Source organism: Pogonomyrmex barbatus, unplaced genomic scaffold (assembly GCF_055798465.1).
Source record: "Pogonomyrmex barbatus isolate J1 unplaced genomic scaffold, ASM5579846v1 scaffold2, whole genome shotgun sequence".
Lineage (NCBI taxonomy): Eukaryota > Metazoa > Arthropoda > Insecta > Hymenoptera > Formicidae > Pogonomyrmex > Pogonomyrmex barbatus.
The window spans coordinates 1,153,384-1,179,777 of NW_028297116.1; the positions used below are offsets into that span (position 1 = coordinate 1,153,384).

At 40.2% G+C, this 26,394-nt stretch overlaps 1 protein-coding gene across 7 annotated transcripts in view; it reads right to left on the reverse strand.

Moving 5' to 3' along the window:
- Fas2 (neural cell adhesion molecule fasciclin 2) overlaps positions 1-26,394 on the reverse strand; it is a 99,373-nt gene that overhangs the window by 5,138 nt on the left and 67,841 nt on the right. The window contains exons 1-10 of one of the 7 annotated variants that reach the window (XM_011644020.2): positions 20,557-20,966; positions 19,568-19,754; positions 18,863-18,886; positions 16,716-16,882; positions 16,008-16,273; positions 14,702-15,764; positions 13,939-14,394; positions 3,030-3,155; positions 2,387-2,456; positions 1,674-1,799 (exon numbers count right to left, since the gene is read on the reverse strand). In XM_011644020.2, coding sequence (XP_011642322.2) covers positions 1,674-1,799; positions 2,387-2,456; positions 3,030-3,155; positions 13,939-14,394; positions 14,702-15,764; positions 16,008-16,273; positions 16,716-16,882; positions 18,863-18,886; positions 19,568-19,754; positions 20,557-20,827 — 2,756 coding nt within the window. In that variant the 5' untranslated portion in view covers positions 20,828-20,966. Of the gene's footprint in view, positions 1-1,673; positions 1,800-2,386; positions 2,539-3,029; positions 3,156-4,387; positions 12,995-13,938; positions 14,395-14,701; positions 15,765-16,007; positions 16,274-16,715; positions 16,883-18,862; positions 18,887-19,567; positions 19,755-20,556; positions 20,968-26,394 lie in introns of those variants that run through there. The other 6 variants (XM_089076080.1, XM_011644022.2, XM_011644021.2 and 3 more) reach the window with 6 other exon arrangements.

Below are 26,394 nucleotides of genomic sequence, written 5' to 3' on the forward strand. Positions count from 1 at the left end.
TATGAAAGAAGATTTACCTTTTATTTTTTATAAATAAATCTAATCCGAATAATAAATATTTAATTAAATATATTACATATATTTCTCATACTACTTCGAGCAAGCTTTTACACAATTCTAAATGCAATTTTAAATTGCCTCGTTTTTATTAATATATATTTATTAATATATACTAATGTAATATATTGTTAATATATATTTTTATCATATATTTTTTCTAACTTGTGCTTTGCGCACGGTTTTTAGGAAATAAACAATGATTGAACGAAATCTTCTATAAAAATCATCGAAACTATAAACTATTGAGCGGAAAAATTATTTTCTTCATTTTTATATAGTCTATTGAAGTTTTTAATTTAGCAAAAGTAATTAGAAGAATGTATAGCTATATGATATGATATGTAGCTGTATGAGATATCAGAGTATAAAATTTTTGTAATTATATAAGATATAAATTATATTTATTTTTGTCATATTTTCAGAATCCAAAAATTAATTTCTTATATAGTTCAGTTATATGGCATTAACTGTCCCTTTCTTTACTAATTCTGTTTTTATTAATTAATATCACTTCCGCTCAAGATATATCGTCATCATGTTGTAATGATTATTTACTCGCAGTGCTATTTGCGCTTTGTTAAGCACAAAAAAAGTGGCAAATCGAGAAGATTCGCCATACTTGTTGCAATATTGTGCGGAACGAATTAGAGAGAATCAAGGGCAAGGCGTTATTCCAAAATTGGCATGCGGCATGGCCAAAGCTCAGGCGAATATCGGCGATCTCTAAGCGCGTTACGACGGAATTAACAGCACTAAAGCGTGTCCACTCGAAAAAAACCGCGTCCGATTAAAATGCAAGAGTATAAATAATTGTCTATTTTTAACAATTTATTTATCGGTATTAAATTATTCACAAGCGATAAAACTACCAATCAGAGAATTAAGGCGATTATTAAGATAATTCTCTTCTTTTCATTTTTTAAAACAAATTCTGATGAATAAATCAGTAAGCGATGGAAAAAATTAATGTTTAATGCTTCTTTCTCTTTATATGTATTCACGGTATTCACGGTTTCGCTTAAAAAAAAAAAAGGGGGGGGAGGGGAAATAAAATATATGACAAACTATGTATGTAGTTGGTTTTTTGTCGAAGCTATCAATAACTCATTCCGTGAATGTTAAAAAAGAGAGAGGATTATAATTTATTTATGCGTAATTACGAGTGGACACGCGTCCCGGCGCAACGCAAAAGTGTATAAAAATCAATCGTGTTGCGTAAAAGAGTGGTTGACGGCACAGTGAATGCGTCCAACGGATCGAATGTGTTTTCTCTCATGCTCATCGAATTCTCTTTGATGCGTATCGACGATTTCCCTTACGAGACACGGTTCATCCCCGAACGCCATCAAAACGTGTTTCAGCGATGGGTATCGCCGTCGCTCGGGGAAGTCAAGCAAGGAAAATACGTCAAAGAAAAAAAAAAAAAAAAAAGAAGGAAGAGAGAGGAGTCTCCGAGAACTTTGAAAGGGAAGAGATGAGGCAGAGAAGAGGCAGAGAAAAAAGTGAAAAAAAAAAAAAAAAGTCATGCAAAGTGAGAAAAGCCAGTGTCGGAGCCCCTTCGTGAGGGGCCATGCTTCTTACTGATTTCGCTTATATATCGTTTTCTCTCTTACATGGCAGTGTGTTTGACCAATCTAATGGTATTTTTTCCACTACCCGACTCTTGGATGGCCGTGACCCCGGCGACATTGGCCATTTTTTGGTCGCAATACGGCAACGGAAACCGCCAACCGTAAAGACTACCGGTAAAGAAAAAAAAAAGAGAGAGAAATACGAGAGGAGTCAGAGTGTTGTTGTTTCTGTGTTTGCCGGCGGGCTACTCTCTAACATTTAGTATCGCGGCTCTACCACCGTCATCTCATCTACACCATCACCCTTCCTGTGTCACGCACAATTATGCGAGGGCGAATGTCGCTATGCGCGTCCGAGTCCGCGCTCGCAGAATCGTGCAAATAACCCCGCGAGAATGTGCGATAAGTCCCGGTGCGATTAAAACGCGAAATATAAGTCTAATCGAATCATCATTAAGAAAGAAGCAAGAACTCGACGGTCGAGAGAGATGAAGACGGAAGGAAAGAAAGAAATCCGTTCCCCAACGTGTGAACGAAAGTTTCAATGACGGGTGCAAAGTTCGATAACATGATAAAGTAGCGCTAGACTTGCCAAAGCACAATGTAAAATAAATATGTAATAGTATATATGAACGAGATGCGGTAGACTGTAGGAATATATATTCAAGAAAAGAGTATTTCATAATACCATATATATATATATATATATAAAATTCAGAATACCGCGGAATTGAAAAATTCAAAATGAGACTCACCTGCCGAGCTTCGCGTCTTCCTCATCGACTGGTTTCCGCCGAGCTTGTTCGCGCGTGTAATAAATAATCCCTGTAATTCAGAAAGGTAAAGATAATATTATTGTCGTCAACCGATTTCCACCGAGCTTGTTCGCGCGTGTAATAAATAATCCCTGTAATGCAGAAAGATAAAGATATTATCGTAACGATAAAAATCGTTAACGAATGAATTAAGATGGCAATTTATTTTAATACTCTGAATTTACAAAAGTCAAAGTAATTGTATCGTATCGAATTTTTGTACGCGACATCATTTCGCGAATATCCCGGCGATATTTTTCTAAACATTTATCAAAAAGCTTTCAATCGACTTTGAACCAATACAATAATACTTAGAATTTTTAGAATTATATTATTTTCGTGTCAAACTGCAAAATTTGAATTCCCTCGAATGACATGTCTAATTATGACGAGTAATAATCTTTGGGAGCTTCATTATTGAGTCATGGCGTGATTGGCAGATAACTAGTGCGTGATAAACGTAATTAACGCGTAATTAATGCGAACGCGAGCTGAGCTTCGATCTTTCCCGTTATACAATATAACGCGAGAGAATTTATCGGTGATCTATTCAAGCAACATGATGATTTAACGCCAGTCTCACCTGTCTTGCGCACGCAGCAGCAGGTGGCATCAATGATGATAAAGATGACGAATATCGCCGCGAGGGCAATGCCGATTATAGTTCCGCTCGATAGCTCCGACTGATGCTGCAGAACGTTGGTATCCCCTTGAAAGATGATAAAAGCATCGTTTTTAAACATATTCTTCGTTGCATATCTATTATATATATATATATATATATATATATGTATGTATTTATATCGCAGTCCGTTAGTGCAAAAGCGATACTGAACGATGTTTGGTGATGATGGTTAACGTAGTCGTTGTATTCGAGCAATTCGGTGGCGATGCACACGTTGTGTGAAGCGGTTGCAGTAGAGGTTGAGAGATAAGACATGCTTGAGAAAACATACTGGTACGTTTTTCCTGAGGCAACAGAGTTATTATTGTACATTCGAATTGTTAAAATAATAATTGACAATACAAAAAAGAGGATGTCTCGATCCAATTTCACACGCGCAACAATTGTAATTTTGTATTTGCGTATAATTAATTTAAAATTATTATTATTATGTTAATAAACCATTAGATGTTAAATATTATCATTAATAGTATTAGTATAATTACGTTATTAACGTCATTAACGTTAATATATATATATATATATATATATATATATATATATATAATCGGATAAATATAATGTTGAATGCAAAGCGAAATTCTCTCACGTTGATACATTAATTAAGATAATTACTTCTCGAGTGTCACCCGCAGTGTCGCATCACCAAACACGTTCCACGTACAATGATATTTTAGTCTCCTGAAAAGAAACAAGATCTCGCGGGGTTGTGTGTGGGGGAATGCGGCAAAAATCCGTCTTTATCAAAGGAGGAAACCAAAAACCAGAAGGCAACAACGGCAAGACATACAAGTGGTGATTGTCGGTTAAGGAGACACAGAGCGTAGATGAGTTTACCAGCGAATACGTGTACATGTGTGTGTGTGTGTGTGTGTGTGTGTGTGTGTGTGTGTGTGTGTGTGTGTGTGTGTGTGTGTTACTTTTTATTTCGTGTACGTGTGTGTTACACGCCGGTTAATGGCTCGCGATAATTAGCGCACTGCAGAGCGTAGAAGCGATAGAGGAGTCTCGTTTCGCGCGCAACACCACATAATACGAGCTGTGCTAAAAAGCTCAAGGAGGAAGGACAGAGGGAGGGGGAAAAAAGCTCATTCACTAACTTCCACAACCGATGTTAGTCTCTACGCGCCACTAGTCTAAAAGTGCTACCTCCACACAAAAAGCCCCTTCACCGTGAGTGCCTCGCATTTAATTCTGTCTCACATTTACTCATTCTCAGATCTCATTCAGCCTCTCTCTCTCTCTCTCTCTCTCTCTCTCTCTCTCTCTACTCTCACTGCCAATCCTCAACAGAGCTCTCAACTACGTTAGTTAGCGGCAACATCTTGCACTTGCTTGTACTTTAGGGAATATTTACCGTTTTCTTTCGGCGGCGCGCATCGCTTCCCGTGGTTATTTTTACCATAATTGTAAAAGTAAAGAGAGGCGATGTGTATAATAAGCGAAAAAATAAACAAGACCGCCGAAAAAGAAACCATCTCAAATTGCAAGAGCGCGCGGAGCCAGAAGGGCTCTCTCGCTGATTCTCGGTCGAACGATCATCTCGTCTCCATTCTTTTTCGCTCGTCATTCCACTCGAAAATTCAAAAAGATCGGCAATTTTGGCCGACAAAAAGATACAATTTGAAGGTGGCTTCTCCGTTGGCTCGGATTTATCCATCCGTGTTCTTTTTTTCTCCTTGGACACTCACATATATATTTTTTTTTTTTTTACGTCGTTCCGTTGTATTTACAATAATTGAACGTTTCGCACAGGAAAGAACGAGTTATACGAGTTTATCCTCCTCATAAATACGAACATAGTAGGCACTAGGCTAATACATATTCTTAGTATGTAAATGTTTTATCTATCCTATATATAATATATATATATATATATATATATATATATATATATATATATATATTCTTTATATATACGTTTGTACATATACATGTATATTGTATATACGTGTATCGTATATGTGTGTGTGTGTGTGTGTGTGTGTGTGTGTGTGTGTGCATGTATGCTGTGTGTGTATGGTGTGTAAATATATATCCTTCGGAAGCTACGAGCGGAGTCCACGGTGCCGTAATAAAAAGAAAAAAAGTGAAAAGGAGGGAGTAGAGCGAAGGGATCGCTATGCGCGATCATCGAATGTCTCGTAAAAGCAACCGGAGCGGCAACGGGAATCGAACGGTCACGTCGTTGAAATTCGATTTCGCATTCCGGTCTATTTTCGGTCCGTGTCGTAACAACGTGTCTAGCTCCGTGAGTTGGCGCGATTATTTCTTAAACCTGAACAATCCGCATATCTCCCGCAGTTCGAAGTAAACTCACAGCGGCACGTCCGTTGTTCTTCTTCTCCTTTTACTTAAGCTGCATCGTCACGTAATACGGAAAAATACGCATAGAGAGAAAAAAAAAAAGAAAAAGAAAAGAGGAATATTAATAAGTTGTAATTTCTGTTAATGTGCTCTGATTTCCGCTAAGCGGTTCCGCAAGCGTTCTCCTTCTCCGATGCAAAAGTGATTTTGTGACGATTCTGTTTAATTCTGTTTGCTGGAAAATCTCTGAAAGCCATACCTTATTATGATTAAACAAGATAACAGAATAGAAAGAATTAAGAGTCGCAAAAAAAAAAAAAAAATGCACTAAAGCACTGGCGGAAGGCTTCTCCGAAATACACTGTTTATTTATTACTAACTCAACCACACTGAAACATAACTTCGTATTCACGCGATACTTTTTTTGTCAATATTCCGATATTAAGTATATCATTAAAGTCTTCTATTGCCAGGAGAGTAAACGAAATTGCTGTAGTAAATTTAATGTTATGTGATAAATATTTTCATGTCGTTTCTGTCGAGTAACCATTTACGACGTGCACATTTTTAATAGAACTACAAAAATCACTTGTTAAAAGATTACAGGATAACGGAAACGGAATAACGAGAAAAAAAAAAAAAAAAAAAAAAAAACTGCATTAAAGGTAACTTTCAGGATCCCTTTTAACAATGGAAGGACAGCGCTGTTTTGCCGCGCGGTTTCGAGGGACTCGGGTACCGTAAAATCCCGCGCGAAAACCCATGCGCAACCCATCAAAAATAGATCGCGGGAAATATCGCGCTTATGTTTTCGTCCCTCTACTCCCGCGTTTCTCGCCTCTCGCCGTCGTTTTGCCAGCCCTCTCCTCCTCGGTTTATCCTCTCGACGCGGTTCTCTTTAACGCGACGACTATTTATATGCGGCGCGCGACGGCGCCCGGCGTCATGGTTCCACGAACGGATTCGCATTTGTGAACGGATCTATTCGGCTCTTCAGCGTTTCCTTGTTTCTATCTCCCCGCGAAGTCGAGGAGATGGAGTCGGCGCATCAGCCAGTGCAAACACATAGCCCTCCCCCCCCCTCCCTCCACCCCATCTTCCTCCTCCTCCTCCACTCGAGCGATCCATTTGTACGCGCACGGAGAGATTATCTCCGTAACGAGAAACACTTCAGCTGCTGCTGTTGCTGCTGCTGCTTGCCCGCCGTCGTTGTGAAACTTCTTGCTCGAACATAGACACACGTCGAGATTATATGTCGTATATTCGACGTGTATCATCATTTCGGATGTCTCATTTCGGGTACCGCGGACTCCAACGAAAGTGAGAATCGCAACAAGAGCGCGTAACAAAAGGAGAATCGCGAATGATGAAAAATGCAGACGTAATTTTAAAAGCTTCTCGAAATTATTAAAAAACAACTTTCGTCGGTTTCATTGGGGAGGAGGGGAGCGGGGGGGGGGGGGGAGGGGAAATGTTTTTAATCTCTCCGAAAGGAATCCGAATTATTATTTCATTCGGCTCTTTGCACGTTATTTCTTCTCGCAAGATAAATCCTGGATAGAGAGCCATACAATCGCTTTACAAAGCGAGTCAATCGGAATAATCCCGCATTCCTTGCTAATTGATTTCGCCCGCGATCGCAGTCCTCGAGATGATGATGCCGGGTGCTCGAAGCGTCCGGATGAAAGCAAACGCCCAACCGGCGCAAACAATGAGTCGTCGTCGTCGTCGTCGTCGTCGTTGTCGTCGCACAAATGGAGCATTTATACGCTCGCGCAATTTATCCGGACGCGCGGGGGATCGATCCTCGGGCGCAAAACACAAAAGCCGCCCTGATTTCTCGGCGGAGAGACAATCCCGGTCGCGGGCGTCGAGGAAGAATCGAGGAGATCGATTGATCCCGCGGATTGCCGAGGGGTCGGTCACGTGCTGCGCGGTCTCTCGGTTTCGAGGCTCTCCGCAAACACGCCCGTCTCCGTCCGCCAGAGGGGAGGGGAGGGGAGGAGAAGCGAGGGGGAAGGAACGGACCCCGCACGTTCGCGTAATTAGTCCGCGCAAATCACACGACACGTCGAACAATCGCGCATAAAGAGCCGCTTTGTTCGCGACTGTAGCCGTGCGACGCCGCACTCCGCCCGGCGTCGCACGCGCATTTGACATTAAATTGCCGCTTGCTTCCCGAATTGCCGTAATCTTTTCGGTACGAAGAAACTGCACAATGGCCCGTATTCTCGTCACGGATCCGCCACGCTAGATTCGACTGTGTCTAACTCCACGAGGAAATTATTCGTATTACCGTAAAGTGACGAGTCAACGTCGGAGGGGACAATGCCCGTGGCAAGATGAAAATGGAACTGCGAGAATTTAAACGCGAGTGGCGTACAGGTTCTCGATTCGCGTTCGAGTAAATACGCGATGGAATTTATCGCCCTGCGTTTCTCTCTCTCTCTCTCTCTCTCTCTCTCTCTCTCTCTCGTCGCATATCGACGAAAGTGGACCGGCGAACTTTGACAGAATTGCGCGATTCTGTTCGGCAAAGTGAAGTAACCGGAAGACCGTGTCTTTGTCGGGACGACCGACTGAATCGATATCACGGGATTGTTCGTTACAATTTCACGAATCCTTTTATCGAGACAAAGTGCGAATTTCGAGGGATTCCGTCCGGCCAGTTCCAGTTACAAGCGTCCCGGAGCTCTCTCTCTCTTTCTCTCTCTCTCTCTCTCTCTCTCTCCCCCCCCGAGACTCGTCCGGTGATTTCCGTCAGGAAGGAGGAAAACTCATCACAGGAAGATTCACGACGGATGGGAAACCATTTCGGCAGCTATCGTCCCCTTCGAGTCGTTTTCTTCCGCCATCGCGCTCGCCGCTCGTCGACATTGTCTTTATCATCGGTTTAAAAGCCTTCCGCCTGTCTTGGTCTTTCGCCGACTTTCGAAGCGTCTTCTAAAAGCGACTTTATCCGCGCGCGCGTGCGCACACGCGCTCTTCCGCTCCGCGATGTTTCCAAAGTTTCCGCCAGTAGTTTATTGTCACGGGAGATAAGACGGCGTATTTGTAAGTAAAAGACGTGGTCGATCGGGGTCCGGTCTAACTTTTACGACTGTTAACGGGGATAAAGAGAGCTTGTTGGGTCCGTCGGGGTCTATTTATCATGGTATCTAATCACGTCCGTGCGGCTGAAAGTCTCGACGTCTTCGACTCGAGATTTTCACGTTATCGTCGTCGACACGACGATGAATGTCGGTCTACCTTGAAATCAAATTTATACAATATCATTCCATCAGCTGAAAGACGAAAGAGCGGGCGAAAGAAATCGGACAAGAAGAAATTCGACTATCCGTATGATAAAAGTTCACTTCTGCTCTTGGATCCGATATTTTCTCTCATTTTTCTTTCATGACGCGGAACGTTATTGCTCGTTCCAGTTCCAAGGCGCGGGAATATATCCGTGGGAAAAGTTGCCGCTTTTTATATAGCCGGCATTCGTAAGATTTGCAGACGTGTTTGTTTGCATAAATTCGCGATATTACGTCCTACGTGTCTCGATCTCGACAAGAAGTCCGTTGCCAACAACCAAGGATTTCGAGTCGGTACAATATTATCAATCTCGGCAATATCATTTGGTATAATCGGTGATTAAGATCGGATTACTCTTACGCTATGTTCGATTACGCATTATGATTTCCATATATTTTTCACTTTTATCAAAATCAAATTTTAATGACAGATCTTTACGCAGACACGACGTACGAAATTGATTTTTTTTTTATTACTGAAAATTTGTCATGCAACGACCTCTAAATCATCTCAACGTTAAATATTTCAGTTAATTTCGGAATCTTCGTTTGAATTAAAAAAGTTAAAGAGCTCGCTTGAAAATAAAAAAGCGATACTTGAATATTAAATTAATTTCGAAATTTTTGAGTGAAAATCTATTTCCATAGATTTCCAATCTTTCAATTTTTCTTGGCTTCGTGATTGCGAAATCTGTGAAATTCTCGTCGCGGAAAATCGACTTGAGATTGCTGGAAAATCCGTCATCAAAATCCGATAAGCTCGTCGTATCAAGCGCCGAGAAGAACTCGTGGACGAGTTCTCCGCGTTCTCCAGCGAAAACGGGGACGTGTGTGGAATGGGAACATCGCCGACAAAACTCGGCGTGACGTATCGCTAAGTTTACAAAAAAAAAAAAAAAAAAAAAAAAATAAAAAAAAAAAATAAATAAGAAGGGGAAGGTAATGATAACAAAGCGCATGCCATGCGTTGTGGACTAACATCTAAGAACCCAGGCATTGCGACGACGAACAGACATAAAAGAGAGACGTAAAAAGATCTAGGTCGAAGACCTCGTCACATCGAGATCGATCGCCGGTGTTTTCGCGCGAGCCTTGCGGGGAGGCGATCAATGCGTATGTGTGTGTACGTGTGGGTAATACATATGTGTACAGGCACTTGAGGTAAAAGACCGCCCGTTCCGGATACGACCAGGCCTTCGAGACCGAACCGCGCTCCTTTTGTAGTCTCTTATTCAGGAATCGAAATCGTATAATTTCGCCGAGCTCAATTTTCGAAGTGAAAGAATAGAAATGGAAAAATGTACCTTATACCGATTGTCGCGCCGGTCCATTGGCCGGAATAACTTACTCAGCAAGAGAATGAAAGTGAGAAAACTCAGTGAGTTTTCTAACGTTAATAATAGTTCAAAGTAAAACTTTGAACTTCTTTTTAGTTAGTTTGCAATTTTATAGTTAAAAACCACCTTCGCTTTATTATTGAAAAATTGTATCGTAATTTATTATAGGATTATTGCTATTTTTAGATATGAATGTTCTCTAGCTTACTTCACGCAACGTTAGAGCTGTAATTTGCGTGTACTTCGCAAACGAAAACTAAACGGGAAATTCGATCTCGATTCCTTATCTCTCATCGCCCGAGATTAGTGAGATTAATCACGACAGTGGTTACTAGTGATAATTACGACGGCGGTGATGGCGGCTACTGCCGGCAGCGGCGGTTATGAATACGTAAGAGCTACGGCGATATAATAAATTTATAATTATATTGTAAATGTAATAAAAATCGTAATAAATTGTAATGATCGCAACACACAGATCATGCGCACACTAAACACGTATTTCAAAACTAGTCAAGCGAAACTAATGACTGAAATAAGTTCCCAAAAAAAATAAACGTTATGGAAAAAAAAAAAAAAGAAAAAGAGGTAAATCAAATAAAGGGCAAGAAGAGAAGAGAGAAAAATCAGACGCAATTTTCATACAAAATCAACCAAACTAAAAAGTTAACTGCCAGTCGTGTGAGTCGTCGTGCTGCGGATTCTTCCGGTTTTTGTCTCGCGATTAATCGTAGAACCCGATCGTAGAATTATTCCTCATTCGCGAGAGATTTCAATTCCGAATGAATAATTCTTGAAGAATATATATTATACCGATTTGATATTATCTTATTATTATTATTATTCTATAAAAATGCAGAAATGTAGCTAGGAATATGCTACGAGATAGCAAAGTAGATGACAGCGATTTACTTTTGCCACGTAAAAATGCGAAACGCTACCTCTGAAAGTATACCAATTTTTTTTCGCCGCATCACAATTTCTTTATTTATTTGTCTCTTCATGGTCAAATCTATTCTCACGTTGGATAAGATCGGGTTCTAGGATTAAAGTTCTTAGGATCTTGTGTGCGTGACGCGACTTCGCGAGGAGGACTTCCGCTCGCTCGTGTGAAATTCTTTGCCTCGTAAAAGAACATCGCGCGAACTGTGGATATAAATATTTCGACTCTTACGAAGAGGAAAATGTCCAACAATGTTCCTTGCCTCTTAAGGCCTCGATAAAAACGGATTTTTTTTTTTTTTTTTTTTCCCGTAAAGGCAAGTACCGTCATTGTTTTATTGTTTTTTTTTTCGCGTTTTATAACTTTATTAATTTTTTTTTCTAACTACTATGATGGATGATCTGCGAGTATCTGAGTACTTCATCACAATCGTAATTTTCGTAATCGCTCAATTATTCTTCCCCATTCTTTTAATTCCTCTATAAATCTTAATTATCAAATTTGTTAAGTTCCTCTCGTAAAAATCAGATCGCAAAGGATGTAAAAAAAAGTCTAGTCTAAAAATACTTTCGACACATACTAAATGGGCCAACTCAGTAGACAGCTTGAATGCTCCAATTGCAAGTATTCAATACGGGACACGATTATAACATTCGTATTCGTGCGTGATTTACGAGTCGCTGCGATTTCAATCGCGGCTGTTCGTTTCCTTAATATCGATTATATCCTTCCTCTTCGTCGCTGAACTTTGCGCGTGAATAGTCGACAATTTGGGGCAGTGGCACTCTTACACGATTCACCAACTTATAGTCTCTCACGCTTATAGACATACCTATCCGATAAATCATTAATTTATGTTTCGTAGCCAACATATTATATATATATATATATAGGGAAGCACATTCTCTTCTCTTTTTACCTATCGCTATAATATACCATACAAAAGTTCGTAAACTGCAAAAGTTGACGAAGCGTAGTCGTGACTTATATATCTTAGCTCCGTTTAAAAGTGAATATATGATCTGACTTTAATTATAAGAAATAAAAATTACAACGCGCGAAATAATTGGTACAGTACGTTATTCGTTTTGGTCACGAATTTTCCCTGCAATGCGAGGGAGGCCAGTATCTTTGCGCACTGTAGCACCCGTCTCTTACAGAAGTCTCACCAAAGTGCAGCCTTAACTTATACTTTATACTTAGTGAAAAGAGAAAATGAAAGATAACGTACCAGTACGTTTTCATACTAACACGCAGTGAGCATTTAACAAATCATACGTATAAATACAGTTCCGCATCGCGGCTTTTTTCACGCGTCCTTTCCTCCTTACAGAAGTCCCACTTAAACGCTACCTCTCATTTCCTTCGGAATGTATATTTCGGCGGCAATCGATTTACTTTAAGTTCCTCGTTGTCGACTGTTTTAACTCTAAATAATGGATGTATCAATGAAATAACGACACAATCGTGTACAAATGTATACGTACAAATGTCCCGCGATTAACTCTCGCCGTCGTGTCTCGCACGAAATCTCCTTTTCTCAACTCGATACACGCTTTCGTATCCCGAAAATTCACCTAAGGGTAAGATTCGATCAGATTCGAACGAAACACGCACGAGTGTCGCATGAAATCACGAATGCGGATATACTATATTAGTGGAGCGCGCGCGCGCGCGTGTGTGTGTGTGTGTGTGTGTGTGAGAGAGAGTGTGTGTGTGTGTGTGTGTGTGTGTGTGTGTGTCACTTTCGTCCATCGTGGTGTCTCGCTTGTACTTGTCGGCCTCGCGAGTTCTCGCCTCGCTTCCTGCGAATCGCGTGCGTTCACGACGGAGGGAGGATTTAGAGCGCGAGGAGCAAATATTCCTGACGGCGACTCTAAATGGCTAGAGATAGGAGCATTACTGCTGCGGTAACGGCGGCCACGACGGTCTTGCAAGTATCACCAGCATTACTGTAGTCCACAGTCATGCCCGTAGATTCTGAATGGATAAAAAGGCTCTATGTAATAAAAGAGAGATCTTGCCCGCTCCAGCTACGATATCGTTCGTCGCGATAAAACATTTTTTAACGTCTCTACAAGCCCGCCGACGGTCACCGGGTAACTTTAGCTTAGTCGATGTCTTGCGTAGGGTCAAGGGATTTGAGGACTTCTTCAAATCCCGTAATCTTGATTAACGCCAGAAAGCCCGAAGGCTTGCTACTTTTTGCAAAAATATCTTCTATTCTGCGTAAAATAGGAAGGGGACAAGTTATATAATGTAACATAGTAAATTATTTACGTAAATTCATATCTCAAATATTAATGCAAAATCTATTTGGTCTTATGAAACATGCGTTATATCCGGAAAAATAAAAAGTTTAATACATATATATGTATACACTCATAATATCATACTAAATATAATAATCTTTTTTTGTCGTTTTACATTCTACTGATAGAATATTAATAATAATAAGTTTATAAAACTCTACTATTTAAAATGAATGGCGCTAAAGTTCTTAGCGAGCAAAATAACCATTTAGGCCTTTCTGGCGATTACAAGATCGTTTCGCCGTCGACAGAACCAATTAGAAAAATTAGAGAAAATTAATAAATAAATAAATAAATAAAAAAAAAAAAAAAAAAAAAAGATAGCTTAACTGAGTGGAAACCTCCTAGGTGAGGAAACGAAAAGCCTCAAATAACCCTTTTCCCTCCCCTTTGAATGAACAAAAATAGGGGCGACAAACTGACAAACGATTTGAAGATCGCGAAGAAAAAAATATTCGGTGCAATAGCTTCGTGCACATATAAATATATATATTTTAAAGGGAATTATATATCTCGAGTAGAAATCATTACGAGAAATAATATAGATACGTCATGACAATAATTATATTGGATCGAAGGAACACCGAGAATTAATTGCGGAGGACTACTTACCTTTTGCCGTTCTGAATTTGACATATCCAGGTTTGCTGAAGCCCATAATGTTGTGAGCCCGCAATTCGACCATGTAGTAAGCGTCAGGTTTCAGATTCTTCAAATATTTCCTCGTTCTGCCTGGGGTTTTAACAGGTGTTGTTTCGCAAGTATTTTCCAATACTTCCCACTCGCCAGAGACGCGTATTATTTGGCAATATTTGATCTCGTACATGTCTATGGGTTCGCCATTGTCGGCCGGTGTTACCCAGCTGAGCTCGTACTGGTCATTGAACTGCGACTGCTCATATAGATTAGAAGTTGTTCTCACAATCCTCGGATCTTGCGGCGCCATTCTGCCGGGTGTAGTTTCTCGATAATAGTTACCCCAATTACCCAGACCGACTCGATTTCTCCCCGCGAATCGGAATTCGTAGGGGGTTTGTGGTTTTAAGCCTTCGATCACGTATAAAGAACCTAAAGAGCATGACATTTAGTTATTACGAATTAAAACGCTTAAAATATGTTAAAAGCTATAAATATAGTAAATCATTCTATTTGTCATTTCTATATTCGCGACTAAATGCCATTGTAAATTTCAAATTAAGAATTTTATTTTCTCACTTTATATCCTAATAAATAAAATTAATATTCTATTATTTAATTCATTATTTACTCATATAAGAACGATAAATATTGCGACAAATTTTACAGAAATATTAAAACTCAAACTTAATTATTTCAAATAATTCATTAAAATTAAGAAAAAAATATGTAGACTTACCGACAGACCACGTCCTGTTCATCGCGTTTTGCCAAATCTCGTTATCCGTTTTGTATTGCACATCGATAGTCGTGACAGTCAAATCCGGATCCATGACGGGCGGTACTAAATCGAATGTTATTGTCGTAGCAGTGACCTCGGTCATCTTGACGTTCAAGAACTCTTTGGGTTTCGTCGCTTCCCTCAGCTCTACCGAACGTTCCCGCGTGCCATGAGTATTCATGGCAATGCATTTATAACGGGTGTAATATCTGTTGTCCGTCGGTATTATCCTGAGGATAGAAGTCGGTCCATTGCCGATCTGTTTGATATGATCGTCGCCTTCGATACTGTGATCTTGTATAGTCCAGCGTATCGTCGCGTTTGGTATGCTCTCGGCAATGCAGGTGAGATTCACCGGTTTCTGATCCCAGGACCAGAACGTCTTGTTCGGCATGCTGCGGAAGGTGGGCGGAAACTCGACGGTCAAATGACCATTTTTGAAAGTAATACCACCCTTATTTTTAGCTATACACTCGTACAGGCCGTCATCGAGGGTGAGAGCGTCAAAGATTGATAGAGTGCCGACAGTCTCGCCGGATACGTCATTCGCATCATTCTCGACGACGATTCGGTCATCTTGCGGTTGAGCGCCTATCACGTATTGCTTATTACCGGTTCCCGACTGCTTTCTGAAGGTCACCTCGGGCGGTGGTCGGCCGAAGGCCTTGCACTTGATTTCCGCGCTTTTTTTCTCCACCACGGTCACGTTCTGGAACTCCATTATTTTCGGCTTGACGATCACGTTTACCTGGATATTGGTGGTGACGATGCCGGCGGCATTTATCGCGGAACATTGATATTCGCCCGCGTCCTCGCGATTCACGTTTGTAATAGTAAGTACACCAGTGACGGGATCGACGCCGAAGCGATCGGCGTTGGAAAGATTCTGTTGTGTGAGAGACTTGATCCACGTGAACATTGGAGGCGGTTTACCATTGGCTTTACATCTGATATTCGCATTTTCGCCTTCGATGATATTTACCGGGCTTGGAATCTCTTCGATTGTGGGTCGTACATGTACCTAATAATAAAAAAAAAAAAAAAAAAAATTGATACAAAGATCAAGGTTAAAAGATGCAAATATAATACTAACTGGATGATAATCTGTCAATGGAAGCAAAATCAAACATTATAATAGCAGTATGATAAAAAGATATGATGATAATATCTCAGCTTATCGAAAAGTTCATACAATTTCTGAAATAATTTATGATCTCCACACATATTTTTTTCAATGCAATTTAAGAGATATTAATGTAATTACCTCAACGCGAATAGCTCGCTCTTTCAACTCTCCTGTGGTCTGCACTGATGCGCGACATGTGTATATGCCATCGTCAGACTCTTGAACGTTCTTGATCTTCAAGGCGTAAGTGTTTATGACATAATGGTCATTCGTCTTGATCAATTCTCCGTTGTGAAGCCAGTCGACCGAAGGCGATGGTCTAGCGCGTACTTGACACTGAATATCGAAGTCCTCTCCGAGAATAGGATACTGATTTTGCGGTGCATTATCCCATGTAATCGCAACTGTTGATAACAAATCGGAAGTTTTGTTTTGGAAAAAATATTGGGTCTCGATGGGTGTGTTATCGCAAAGAATATTACTTGATATTTTGAATTTAATAAAAATAAAAATTTTTATTTTAAATAATATATTTGTAAAATGTCAAAAAGTCCAACTAAAACGAAAGATCTGTCATTTCATTTATACTGTTCTTGTCTGAAAAAGCATTGCAATGCAATTTCCAATAAAATTTTAATAAAAAAAAATTCTACTCATCCGTTTATATAAATTTATATGCGTTACATAAAATTTTCAGACCGCCTCAAAATCGCGCCTCGATGGCGATGAATTAATTAAACATTATTCCGATATATAATCTCGCCGAGGGGGGGTCTATTTTATTCTACATCGAAATAATTTCGCACGAACGTTAAAACGTGACAGGACTTTCAATTCTATACTCACTAATGGTATCGATTGTCACGCTCTTGCTTAACGCGACGTTACGCGCATAAGTCCCCTTGCACGTGTATTTCCCGGCCTCGCTCTCCTGGAGGGAATTAAAGAACAGGGATAGACTGCCATCCTGATGCAATTCGGTGTACATGGCCGGCTTCGTCGTACCGTACGTGCTGCGGGGAACAACGTCACAATTTGCAAAACAGTATTCGTAATATTCGTCCGAGGCACACCAACTGATGATAATGATCCATGACATTGCATCGGCGATATCGCGTTTCATACATGATCTTCGCGGATGATGCGAGGGAGGGGGGGGGGAGGGGGGATGACGCGTAAATGACAACGAGATGATCATTCACGTGATATTATCCCGCGGTATTATTCAATGTTGCGCAATATGGCATGGCGGCGTATCGGCGTGCGATGTGAGTACAGGTATATGGTAATGTGATGTGTTCAAGCAATTTCCATACAGCGTATCGGACGACGAGATGTCGCGGATGTAATATCGCGTGACATCGAGATGATGAAGGCCACGAATATGGATTTTGCGGATTAAGAAGGTGGCTGGAGGTGATAGGACCAGAAACGCGCGGCTGCTCCGTGACCGCGTTTCCGTCTTTAAGCGAAATATCATATGTGTGCATCGAGTTTTTTTCATATCCCGAATAGAAGATATGAAAAAAAAAAAAAAAGTACCAAACAACTGTGGATGTTGATTTCAAAAATTAATTCGTAATATCGCGAAGCAGCCGAGTGTTATTATGTGACGACAATCACGACGCGTAAATGTAAGGCAAGCGATCATGGTGATCAATCAGAAATTTGTGAAAAAGGAAGATGCGATATTGCCGTTGACAGTCTGTCTGTACAGAATGGTTCAAAAAAGTTCGGGCAAGAAATTTTTATATATGTGTAATTTTTTTTTTTTTTTTTTTTTTTTAAATAGAACAACGTTTCATAAATTTTCTCCGGCTCACAGTTTACTTCTCGATTTCGTAATCTCGACTTTCGTAACAGTTTTGTATTCGTGTAACGGCGCCATGGAGAACGTATCATTGAGTTGGCGCAAATTGCTCGAAACGGGGCGATTTTGTCCGGGAACGTCACACGCTGCACTCTTGACGACGAATGTACTTAATTATGCAAATTGTACCCGGGGTTCGAGTAATCGTGCAAACACGCGACACGATGAATCAGTTAACCAGGGTTAACGTTCGTTAGATTATTTGATCGTTGGATCAAATACTTCGTAGTATGACCGACACGCGGTACATACATTAGCTGTTAGCGATATCGGACAGACTTGCACGCGGATAAAGAGAGAAATATTGCGGATGAAGTTGAAATAGTATTTGCGAGTGTATGTGCAGAGAAATTGCGTCATTATGGAACTGCTTAATTACCACCGATACGCGCATATGCACGTGTGCGCATTGCTCTAAAAAGATCGTATTTCACTTTTAATTCTGCGAGCTCGAGCGGTTTTAATAATTACGAAGCTAATTATCATCCAGGATTAAAGAGCATTGCAAATAACATTTCAAAATTATAAACAAAAAAAAAAGAAAGGAAAATTTAAATAACTTTAAATATAAACTTTACTCTGATATAACAAAAAATTACGAAACTTAATTTTTACACTGTACTTACTTCGTAAAAATTCACGATCGAGATTAATCCGTTTTTTTTTTTTTTGTAATAAAGTCAAATCCAAATTATTAATAAAATTTAAGAAAAGTGCATTGGCTCTTGGTCTTCCACTTCGTATGCACGAACGTACACATAAACGAAAAATTTCGTTCGCCGCTCGAACATTTTTATCCGGCCAACGAGTTTCCGCGCGTTCAATAAGTCAGGTTCAGTGTGAACGTTCGAAACTTTTCCGGGCGGCTTTAACGAGCAATAGCCGCCGATTCGCGAACTGCAATCGGCTCGCGTTGCAGCAATTAAGAGCTCCGCGGCGTGGACTGCGGGAAACGTGGGCTACATCGTGGGAAAAATGATCGTGTCGTACTCGGGGGGGGGGGGTGAATGAGAAGTGATGGGTATCGCAAATGAGAAAGGTGGAAATGAGAGGAGCAGCAACGAATGAGCACTACTATGGTTATACTATGTTGGGTGTTCAATTCAATGGATTTTATACTCGCCTTCCGATCGGCAAGACGGCAAGTCTGCGTTTCAACGTGACAAAAATTCGTTCGATTAGTGTTGTAATAAGCGCTTTCTTGTTTGTGTGTGTTAAATGCTAATGTAACGCTAATTAATGTTTCTGTATCATTAATATAATTGCTTTTCCATATTGCTTTTAGATAGTAACTTGTGCTAAAGATAACTTATATTAACCTTCATCACTACCAATCGTAATTGAAATCGTAATATTACAAATATGACATGTGTAATTATGATTAATAAGTAACCTTAACATCATAATCTTAATCACAAGTCACGCCACTGCGAAATTACTTCAATAGTTCATTACATCGTTCCATCAAGTTTTCTTTTCTTTTGATTAATTAAAATTTGTTCTTTAATGAAATTTAATGTGAGATGTATTTGCTGAAACATAATTGATTAATGTCAGTGCGAATATCAACGACAGAACAAGAAAAATCACTTTAGTTATCATTTTCATAATTGCTTGTACGACATAAGAATTCTTCAGAAGGAGATCATAACACCAACAATATTGCGATTTTATGTACTCGGATTAATTAACTGTCATCTCCTCGATTACCAGTTATAAATAGAGGAGCATCGTTGGTGTGACCGTCTTTCTGCGTCATCTCGAAAATATATTTGCAAACAAAAAGAAGGCGGAGAAATCACCGTGGTTGACGTGGTAATCGACTTACTTGATGGACTTGAGAGATTCGATCACTTTGTTCGATGGGTCGAGCCATTGCATGTCCTTGACGAGCGATATATCGTCCACCTTTGGTCTGCATGTGAGAAGGATGCTGGAGCCGATCGGCTTCGTCTGTGTCTCGCCACTTGGCAAGATGTCCAAGGACGGAGCGGTATCCGCGGCATTCGTGTAAGCTGCAAAAAGAAAACCGCAAACGTCATTAGCGCTGACAAGAAGGATGAGTGCGTGCATACGTGCATATGCGTAGTACGTGTTTTGTTAGGTGCAGTCGCTATAAAAAAAAAAAAAAAAAAAATATATACCAACGAGAAACACCGACTCCGGATAATGATATAATTAGCGGACAATTATATGACAATCGTCGCATTTAGTTTTGCCTGAATGCAGAATGTCAAGGAAAGGTGAGCGTGCGATGCAGTGGCTGCATTTTTGTATCTTTTATGACATTCAATGGTTAAGTTAGGTTTTACTTTTGTACTGCAAATGAAACGCTACTTTAAACTTTTTCCAAGGGTTTTTCCATAATTTATATTTACTCATATAATTTATTATCGTAATTAGTACACACGTTTGTTATAAAAATTAAAATAGTGCTAAATAATAAATTATTAAGTTCATCATATTTTTGAGTCAATTATACCTTCATTGTGTTCAATTTATTAAAATTTTAATCCCTCTCCTTTAAATCCTTTAAAAAAAAGAATATCGATAATCTTATTAGACTTTAAAAAAGTATCATCAATTCAGAAGAAGAGCTAAAAAAAGATGTATATATTAATTAAAATATAATACTAAGAAGATGATCCACTAACATTTCCAAGTTTTCAGACACCCTCCTAAATCTCTCTTAAATCTTAAGTGTTAAGCCCATCGCAAATTTAACAAGTGCATAAAATTTAATTTGTTTTTCTTCTTAAGATCGCAGTTTGAAATAACTTTTCGGAGAGATAAAATCGGATAGTTGCACAGTCTTACCCACGCGAGTGGGACGAGGCGACACCGCTTCCGACAGCGGGGGTGGCGGCGGCGCCGTCATCACGTAAATGCAGAACACGGAGAGGCAGATCGGCGTCGTCTCGGCGTTCATGGTTGCGTCGCGTCGCGTCGCGTCGCGTCGCGTCGCGTAGCGTAAAACGCCTTTGGGGACTAGATGCGTGCATGAACTATGACGACGGTATGCGAGCTTCGCCGGAATGCAGGCGTGCGCGACCGGGTGCCAACGGCGTGGCTCGGCATGGCTCGGCATGGCTCGGCGTGGCTCGGCGTGGCTCGGCGTGGCTCGACGGCAGGCATAACAGGAAGCGGGAATTGAGCTAATTAATTGCGGCGAGCGAAAGTGCGGAATTGCCCTAACTGGGAAACGCTCCGTGACCTCCTCCTCCTCTTCCTTTTCCCCTCTTCCATCTCATCCTCCTCCTCCTCCTCCTCCTCCTCCTCCTCCTCTTCCTACTCTTCGCGTCATCCGGACGCAAACTGCATCAGGGGCGTAATGCAGAATAGATGCTCGCACACTCCAAATCTCTCTCTCTCTCTCTCTCTCTCTCTCTCTCTCTCTCTCTCTCTCTCTCTCAGCTCCGCAAGCTCATTAGCTCGTTAACTTCGCGCACGTAAACCCGGGCTACCTGACGAATGGAAATGACGGCGCAACGAGAAGGGAATCATTATCGAATTTACGGCGAGCCGGCTCTGCCGCAACTGGAACTGCTTGTTAAGTCCGTGGGAATTTCTCGAGTTGCGTAGTTTGGAAAAGCGCCGATGCGCGATTACACGCGGTTAACTATGCGGGGCTTAAAGCGCGACGAATGCCCACATCGCAACTGACGGTTGATTTGCGTTTCACGCGGATTAAGTGGGGCGATAATGGATTTGCGTTCGGCGGCCGATTGCTTCCCGCACACGAGCATGCCGCTATCGATTGTCAAATTGACAACGCGTTTCACGGGAGAAAACTCAAACGAGCAGTGGAAAAAAAAAGTATATACATATACACATATATATATATTTTTTTTTATATATATGTATATAGTACACATATATATGTATTCCAATGCAAGCACAATGCGATGAACGAGTCGTGTAATCGAAATACAGGATCGAGGTCAGTTCGCCTAAATAATTTTTCTTTTTTTTTCTTTTTTTTTTTTTTAGCGGATGCAAGCGCGCACCGCTATGTAACAGTTGATCTCGTAAATACTGAAACCGCGCGCAGCGGTGGATGCTGCGAAAATAATTGAATACGGATTAAAAAAGCGAGCTCGAGATAGAGAATCGGACTACGCCGCTGATGCGAGCAGCTCGCGTGTGACGCGGGTCGTGTCTGACGTAATCGACAACGGCATGAAAATTGAACCGCCGCAAATTGCCGACAAAAAAAGTCGATCTCTCTCTCTCTTTCTCTCTCTCGTTCTCGTTTCCGTGAGACCTTTTTGGAAGATATTACGAAAATGTACAGCGATAAGATTTCTAAATAATTCAAAGATGTCATCCTAAAACGAACGGAAAGTATTATATTATTCCATTTTTCATGTATCATACGTTTATTTTTGATGGCCCATTTTTACCAGATTATCTTTCTAAATATTCTTGTTCAGAAAATAATCATTTCGTAGAAATAAATTCTGTGTCATGGAGCACAGTAGCATACTTGCCTCTACCTGTTAAATTCATTCCATTTCCGGAGCGTGCTAAGAATCTCCTGAATAAATAATCATTAATTTTAACTACTTTTGCCGTTAAATTTCAGGTTTTGTTAAAGATATCTTTAGTGAAATCTGGGCATGATGATTATTTTTATAGCGGATAATGCAAATGCACCGTTCAAGAAACCGAGAGAAAGACCCGTTTGTATAATAGCCCGTGCAAGGATGCGGAAAGGTTACAAACGTCCTTCCTAACGGAGGAACTTCCTTAATTAGCCTAACTGACTCATCGGGATGAGTTCTTGCGTGCGGTCAATTAAAGGATCTCGCTTGCGCGCTCCCCCCTCTTCCTCCCCCTAAACTCGGGACACAAGCTGCTTTTACGACATCTTTCTATAAGTCGGAACGACCTATCAGATCTACCATGCAATGGAGTATAATCATCGAACATATTAAATACCTCGAAATAAATTAAAAAAAAAAAGAAAAAAACATAAAAACATTCAATTTACACTGCTCATTATTTTTACAAATTTTTACAAATGTTTTTAAAAACATGAAACTAGCTAGCGTAAATTAATATCGACATGGTCTCTGAATACAAACTGTTTTTTTTTTTTATAAAAAATTGGAAGTATAAGCGTGAGATTTTTCATGCATGCTATTGATTTCAATAAAAAATAATATATTTGTATAAACATGTATACTGATTACATTTATCAATTTTTGTTCGATTTTCCATTTCTTTCTTAGAATTTAATTTAATTAAACTATATATTTCGTAAAATTGCATACGCATTTTGATTATACTACTACTGGCAGAAATTAACATTCACGTTCCAACTTTAACGTTAGCGATAGCGAACAAAGGCGCTTCTCCTCGTTTTCTCGAAAATTCACACGTAAGAAGTCGAGTTTACAAATTGCGATAAGTTTCAACGGGTACATTCGGGCCGAAGTCTGTATCCAGGGGAGGAGCATCATGATAAGACATTGCAACGTTCGCTTAACACCAACGGCATTTGCATCGCGAAGTTTGCTCAAACTTCGAACTAGGTGAATAGCGAGAAATGCGTTAAATTTCTCCTAGTCGTCGCTAATTGTCTTCGACCGTGTACAATAGCGACAATCAAGCGGCGCTCGTTTTGATTAATGACTCGACTTTAGTCCGAAAATATGCTTTCGTTCTACTATCGAGCCCTCGATCTCGACGGACGACTACCTCGAACCTACAATGAACTCTGGGGATTATAATTTCGGCCAGCTGTCATTTTCGGTAGCCTATGCACAATGGATCCCTACAGCAAATCTAATTTTGCTCTCACGACACCGTCATTTCCGATAAGAGATTTCATAATCAAGAGAGGGTCGCTAAGGATTACATCCCCGGGAGCATTGTCTCTCGCTCGTAAAGACAACTTATTTATTTGCCGTTCCCGCACCCCCCGTCATGAAACGTCATTTCGTTCTCGCGATAAGACTCGCAAATTCATCATTTCCGGCTCGCTTAGGCGAGTGGGCGGGCGGGCTAGGGGTGAATTAAAGATTTTCTTACAGTCATTCGAACATCTCGTGAGATGCTATTCACGAGGGTAAGCGAGCAGACGGTCCCCCTCCCCCCTCCACGATGATGGCGAAACATAAATCGCAATTATGTTTCCGGCGGACTGAACTTATTCGATCTTATCTATATCGAGCGAACTCTTAATGATGAAAAATCCGATCAAATTACAAGTTATTTTACATTAGAGATTGCTATGATATTATTAAACTTTTTTTTTCCAATTATCGCATTATTATAGCTTTATTATATAATTAAATATATTTTCTAAACAATTTCTAAAAAGTTGTTTTTAAAAAAAAATATTTCTACATATATACATATATACATCTAAAAAATATATATCTTGCTATTTTTATACTGCATTAACAATTTTTATAAAAAAATTGCATCAAAATCACAGATTAATTTTGATTAAATTAATACACGAATTTGTTTATATTTGCATTGTAATCTAATCACAAAAAAAAAAAATTAAATTCAATTGAAGTAAAAAAAAAGTATTTATATTAAATACAATATTTAAATAATTTAAAACTTTAAGATTATGGAGTAGAAAATAAATTCATCTCGTAATAAATTTATACAAAGTCATAGATATGTATAAAAGTTTTTTAGTTGCTTTTTTAATAGATACTCAGAAACATGTTTGTCCGCACTAAAAGAAATCATTATTCGTATTCGTACAAAACAAACGCTGACATCATGACAAATTACCGCTGCTGCGGAAAGATACACTATTATTAATTGCTCGTTAATGCCGTATTCAAAATGCATCCGTCATTACGCACGAAAGAGGAAACCCGCCAGTTCATCGTCGCGATGCGCCATTATATCGTCATACGAAACTCATTCGGCGTGAATCGTCGAAGAGAGCAACAATACGGAGGGTTGTTCCTGGGGATCCCATCTCCACGGCCTACAACCTCCACCCCCTCGAGTATGCGCTCGGGCAGATTCTATAATCGTTTCACAAATTCGCCCGAGTCACCGCGCTCCGCTTCTTCTCACCACCCCGCGTTTACAACGGCATACCGCATCAGCCATTATCCACCCTTGAGATTCGCAAATTCATCGTTTCCGGGGCGCGTACCGCGTGTTCATCCGTGGGGGGAAGGATACACGAGGGACACACAGAAGGACTTTTCCCAAAGAGTCTTCGTGAAGAAACACCGTAATTGACTGGATCCATTGGGGGAGGTCGGCTTTGGTCGGCGCGCAAAATTGGCTACATTAATGATACATTGTATTCTTTCGCGATGATATATATATATATATATATATATATATATATATATATATATATATATAAAACAAGAAACACAAAGATGTATGGAAAGTACAAATATAGTTCTAGTCTCTCAATTTTATTTTCGTGATTTTTGCTCTCCTCGTTCTTATTCAGATGTAACCTAGGCATTATTACCTCGCATCATGCCTCATTTATCTCCCATCTCGTCACGACCTAATTTACCTTTGATACTCGCAGATTCGTCGTTTCCGGCACACACGTGCGTCTTGCTAGAACGCGGGATGTGAGAAATCAGAAGCCTTTTTTTTTTTTTTTTGGGAAGTCCTTGAAGAAATCCTGTGATTGCCCCAGGAGGTTAGCTCATCAGCCTCGGCTTTGGTCGAGTCTGTGTGTACGTGGCATAGGAAGATAAAGGTCGGGCGAAAGGATCAAGGAGGAAGACAGAAAGACTGTAGGAGCGAGCAAGAGGACCCACCCCTCTCCTAGGACATCTTATTTACGTTAGTTAGGGTTTGTTGGCGCAGCCACCCTAGGGGCTATTCAATGCTTCTCCGTCGCCCATTTCGACCCCCCCCCCCCCCGTCGTTGACGCATACGCACACACATTTAGAGAGGGACCTCCTCGGATCTTACCATTACGCTCGCGCCACTAAGCTACCCTCCTAACCCCCGGGGCCTGTCCAACCACGCCCGACTCGCGTATACACTCGATTCAAAGGCGATCCGTGTGTACACCAGTTCACGCTTACGCGCGTGCTATCCGGTGTGCAAGAGGCCGAAATAGCGTTCCTCGATAAACTCCAACGACATGTCACTCGAGCTGGAAGAATTCGATCCATGGGAGGGTCGGGAGGAACCCAAAGGGTGGTGGCCCTAACTGGGTAGGTAGCTCGAAAGAGTGCTGGGAAAGGTCTTGATCAGATCTCGATATGAAATCAAAATTGGATGAGAGATCGAAGGAGAGGAAATGACAATGTCGCGGTGACGGAATCTTCCAAAAATGTGGCCATCTGGGAAATCTCAACAAGGTGTATATTCTATATTGCTGGCCTTTTCACTGCTATAGGAACTCTTCTTATCTATCTAGAATATTTTCTTTGTGAAATATTATACTAGCATCATTTTACATTTTTTTTTTTTTTTTTATTAAAATAACTAAGAGTGACAATTATTTTCAAAGATATATGTACGTTTTGTTATAAAATTTTCAGTTTTGTTATGTTTCCATTTTTTTTAATCTCTCCATTCTCAAGTTATTAAATAGTATCAAAAAGAATATTTATTTGTATTTTTTATAACAAATTGACATTTACTATAAATCTTTTCTTTTTTTTATAAACATATATCAAAATTTCGGAATT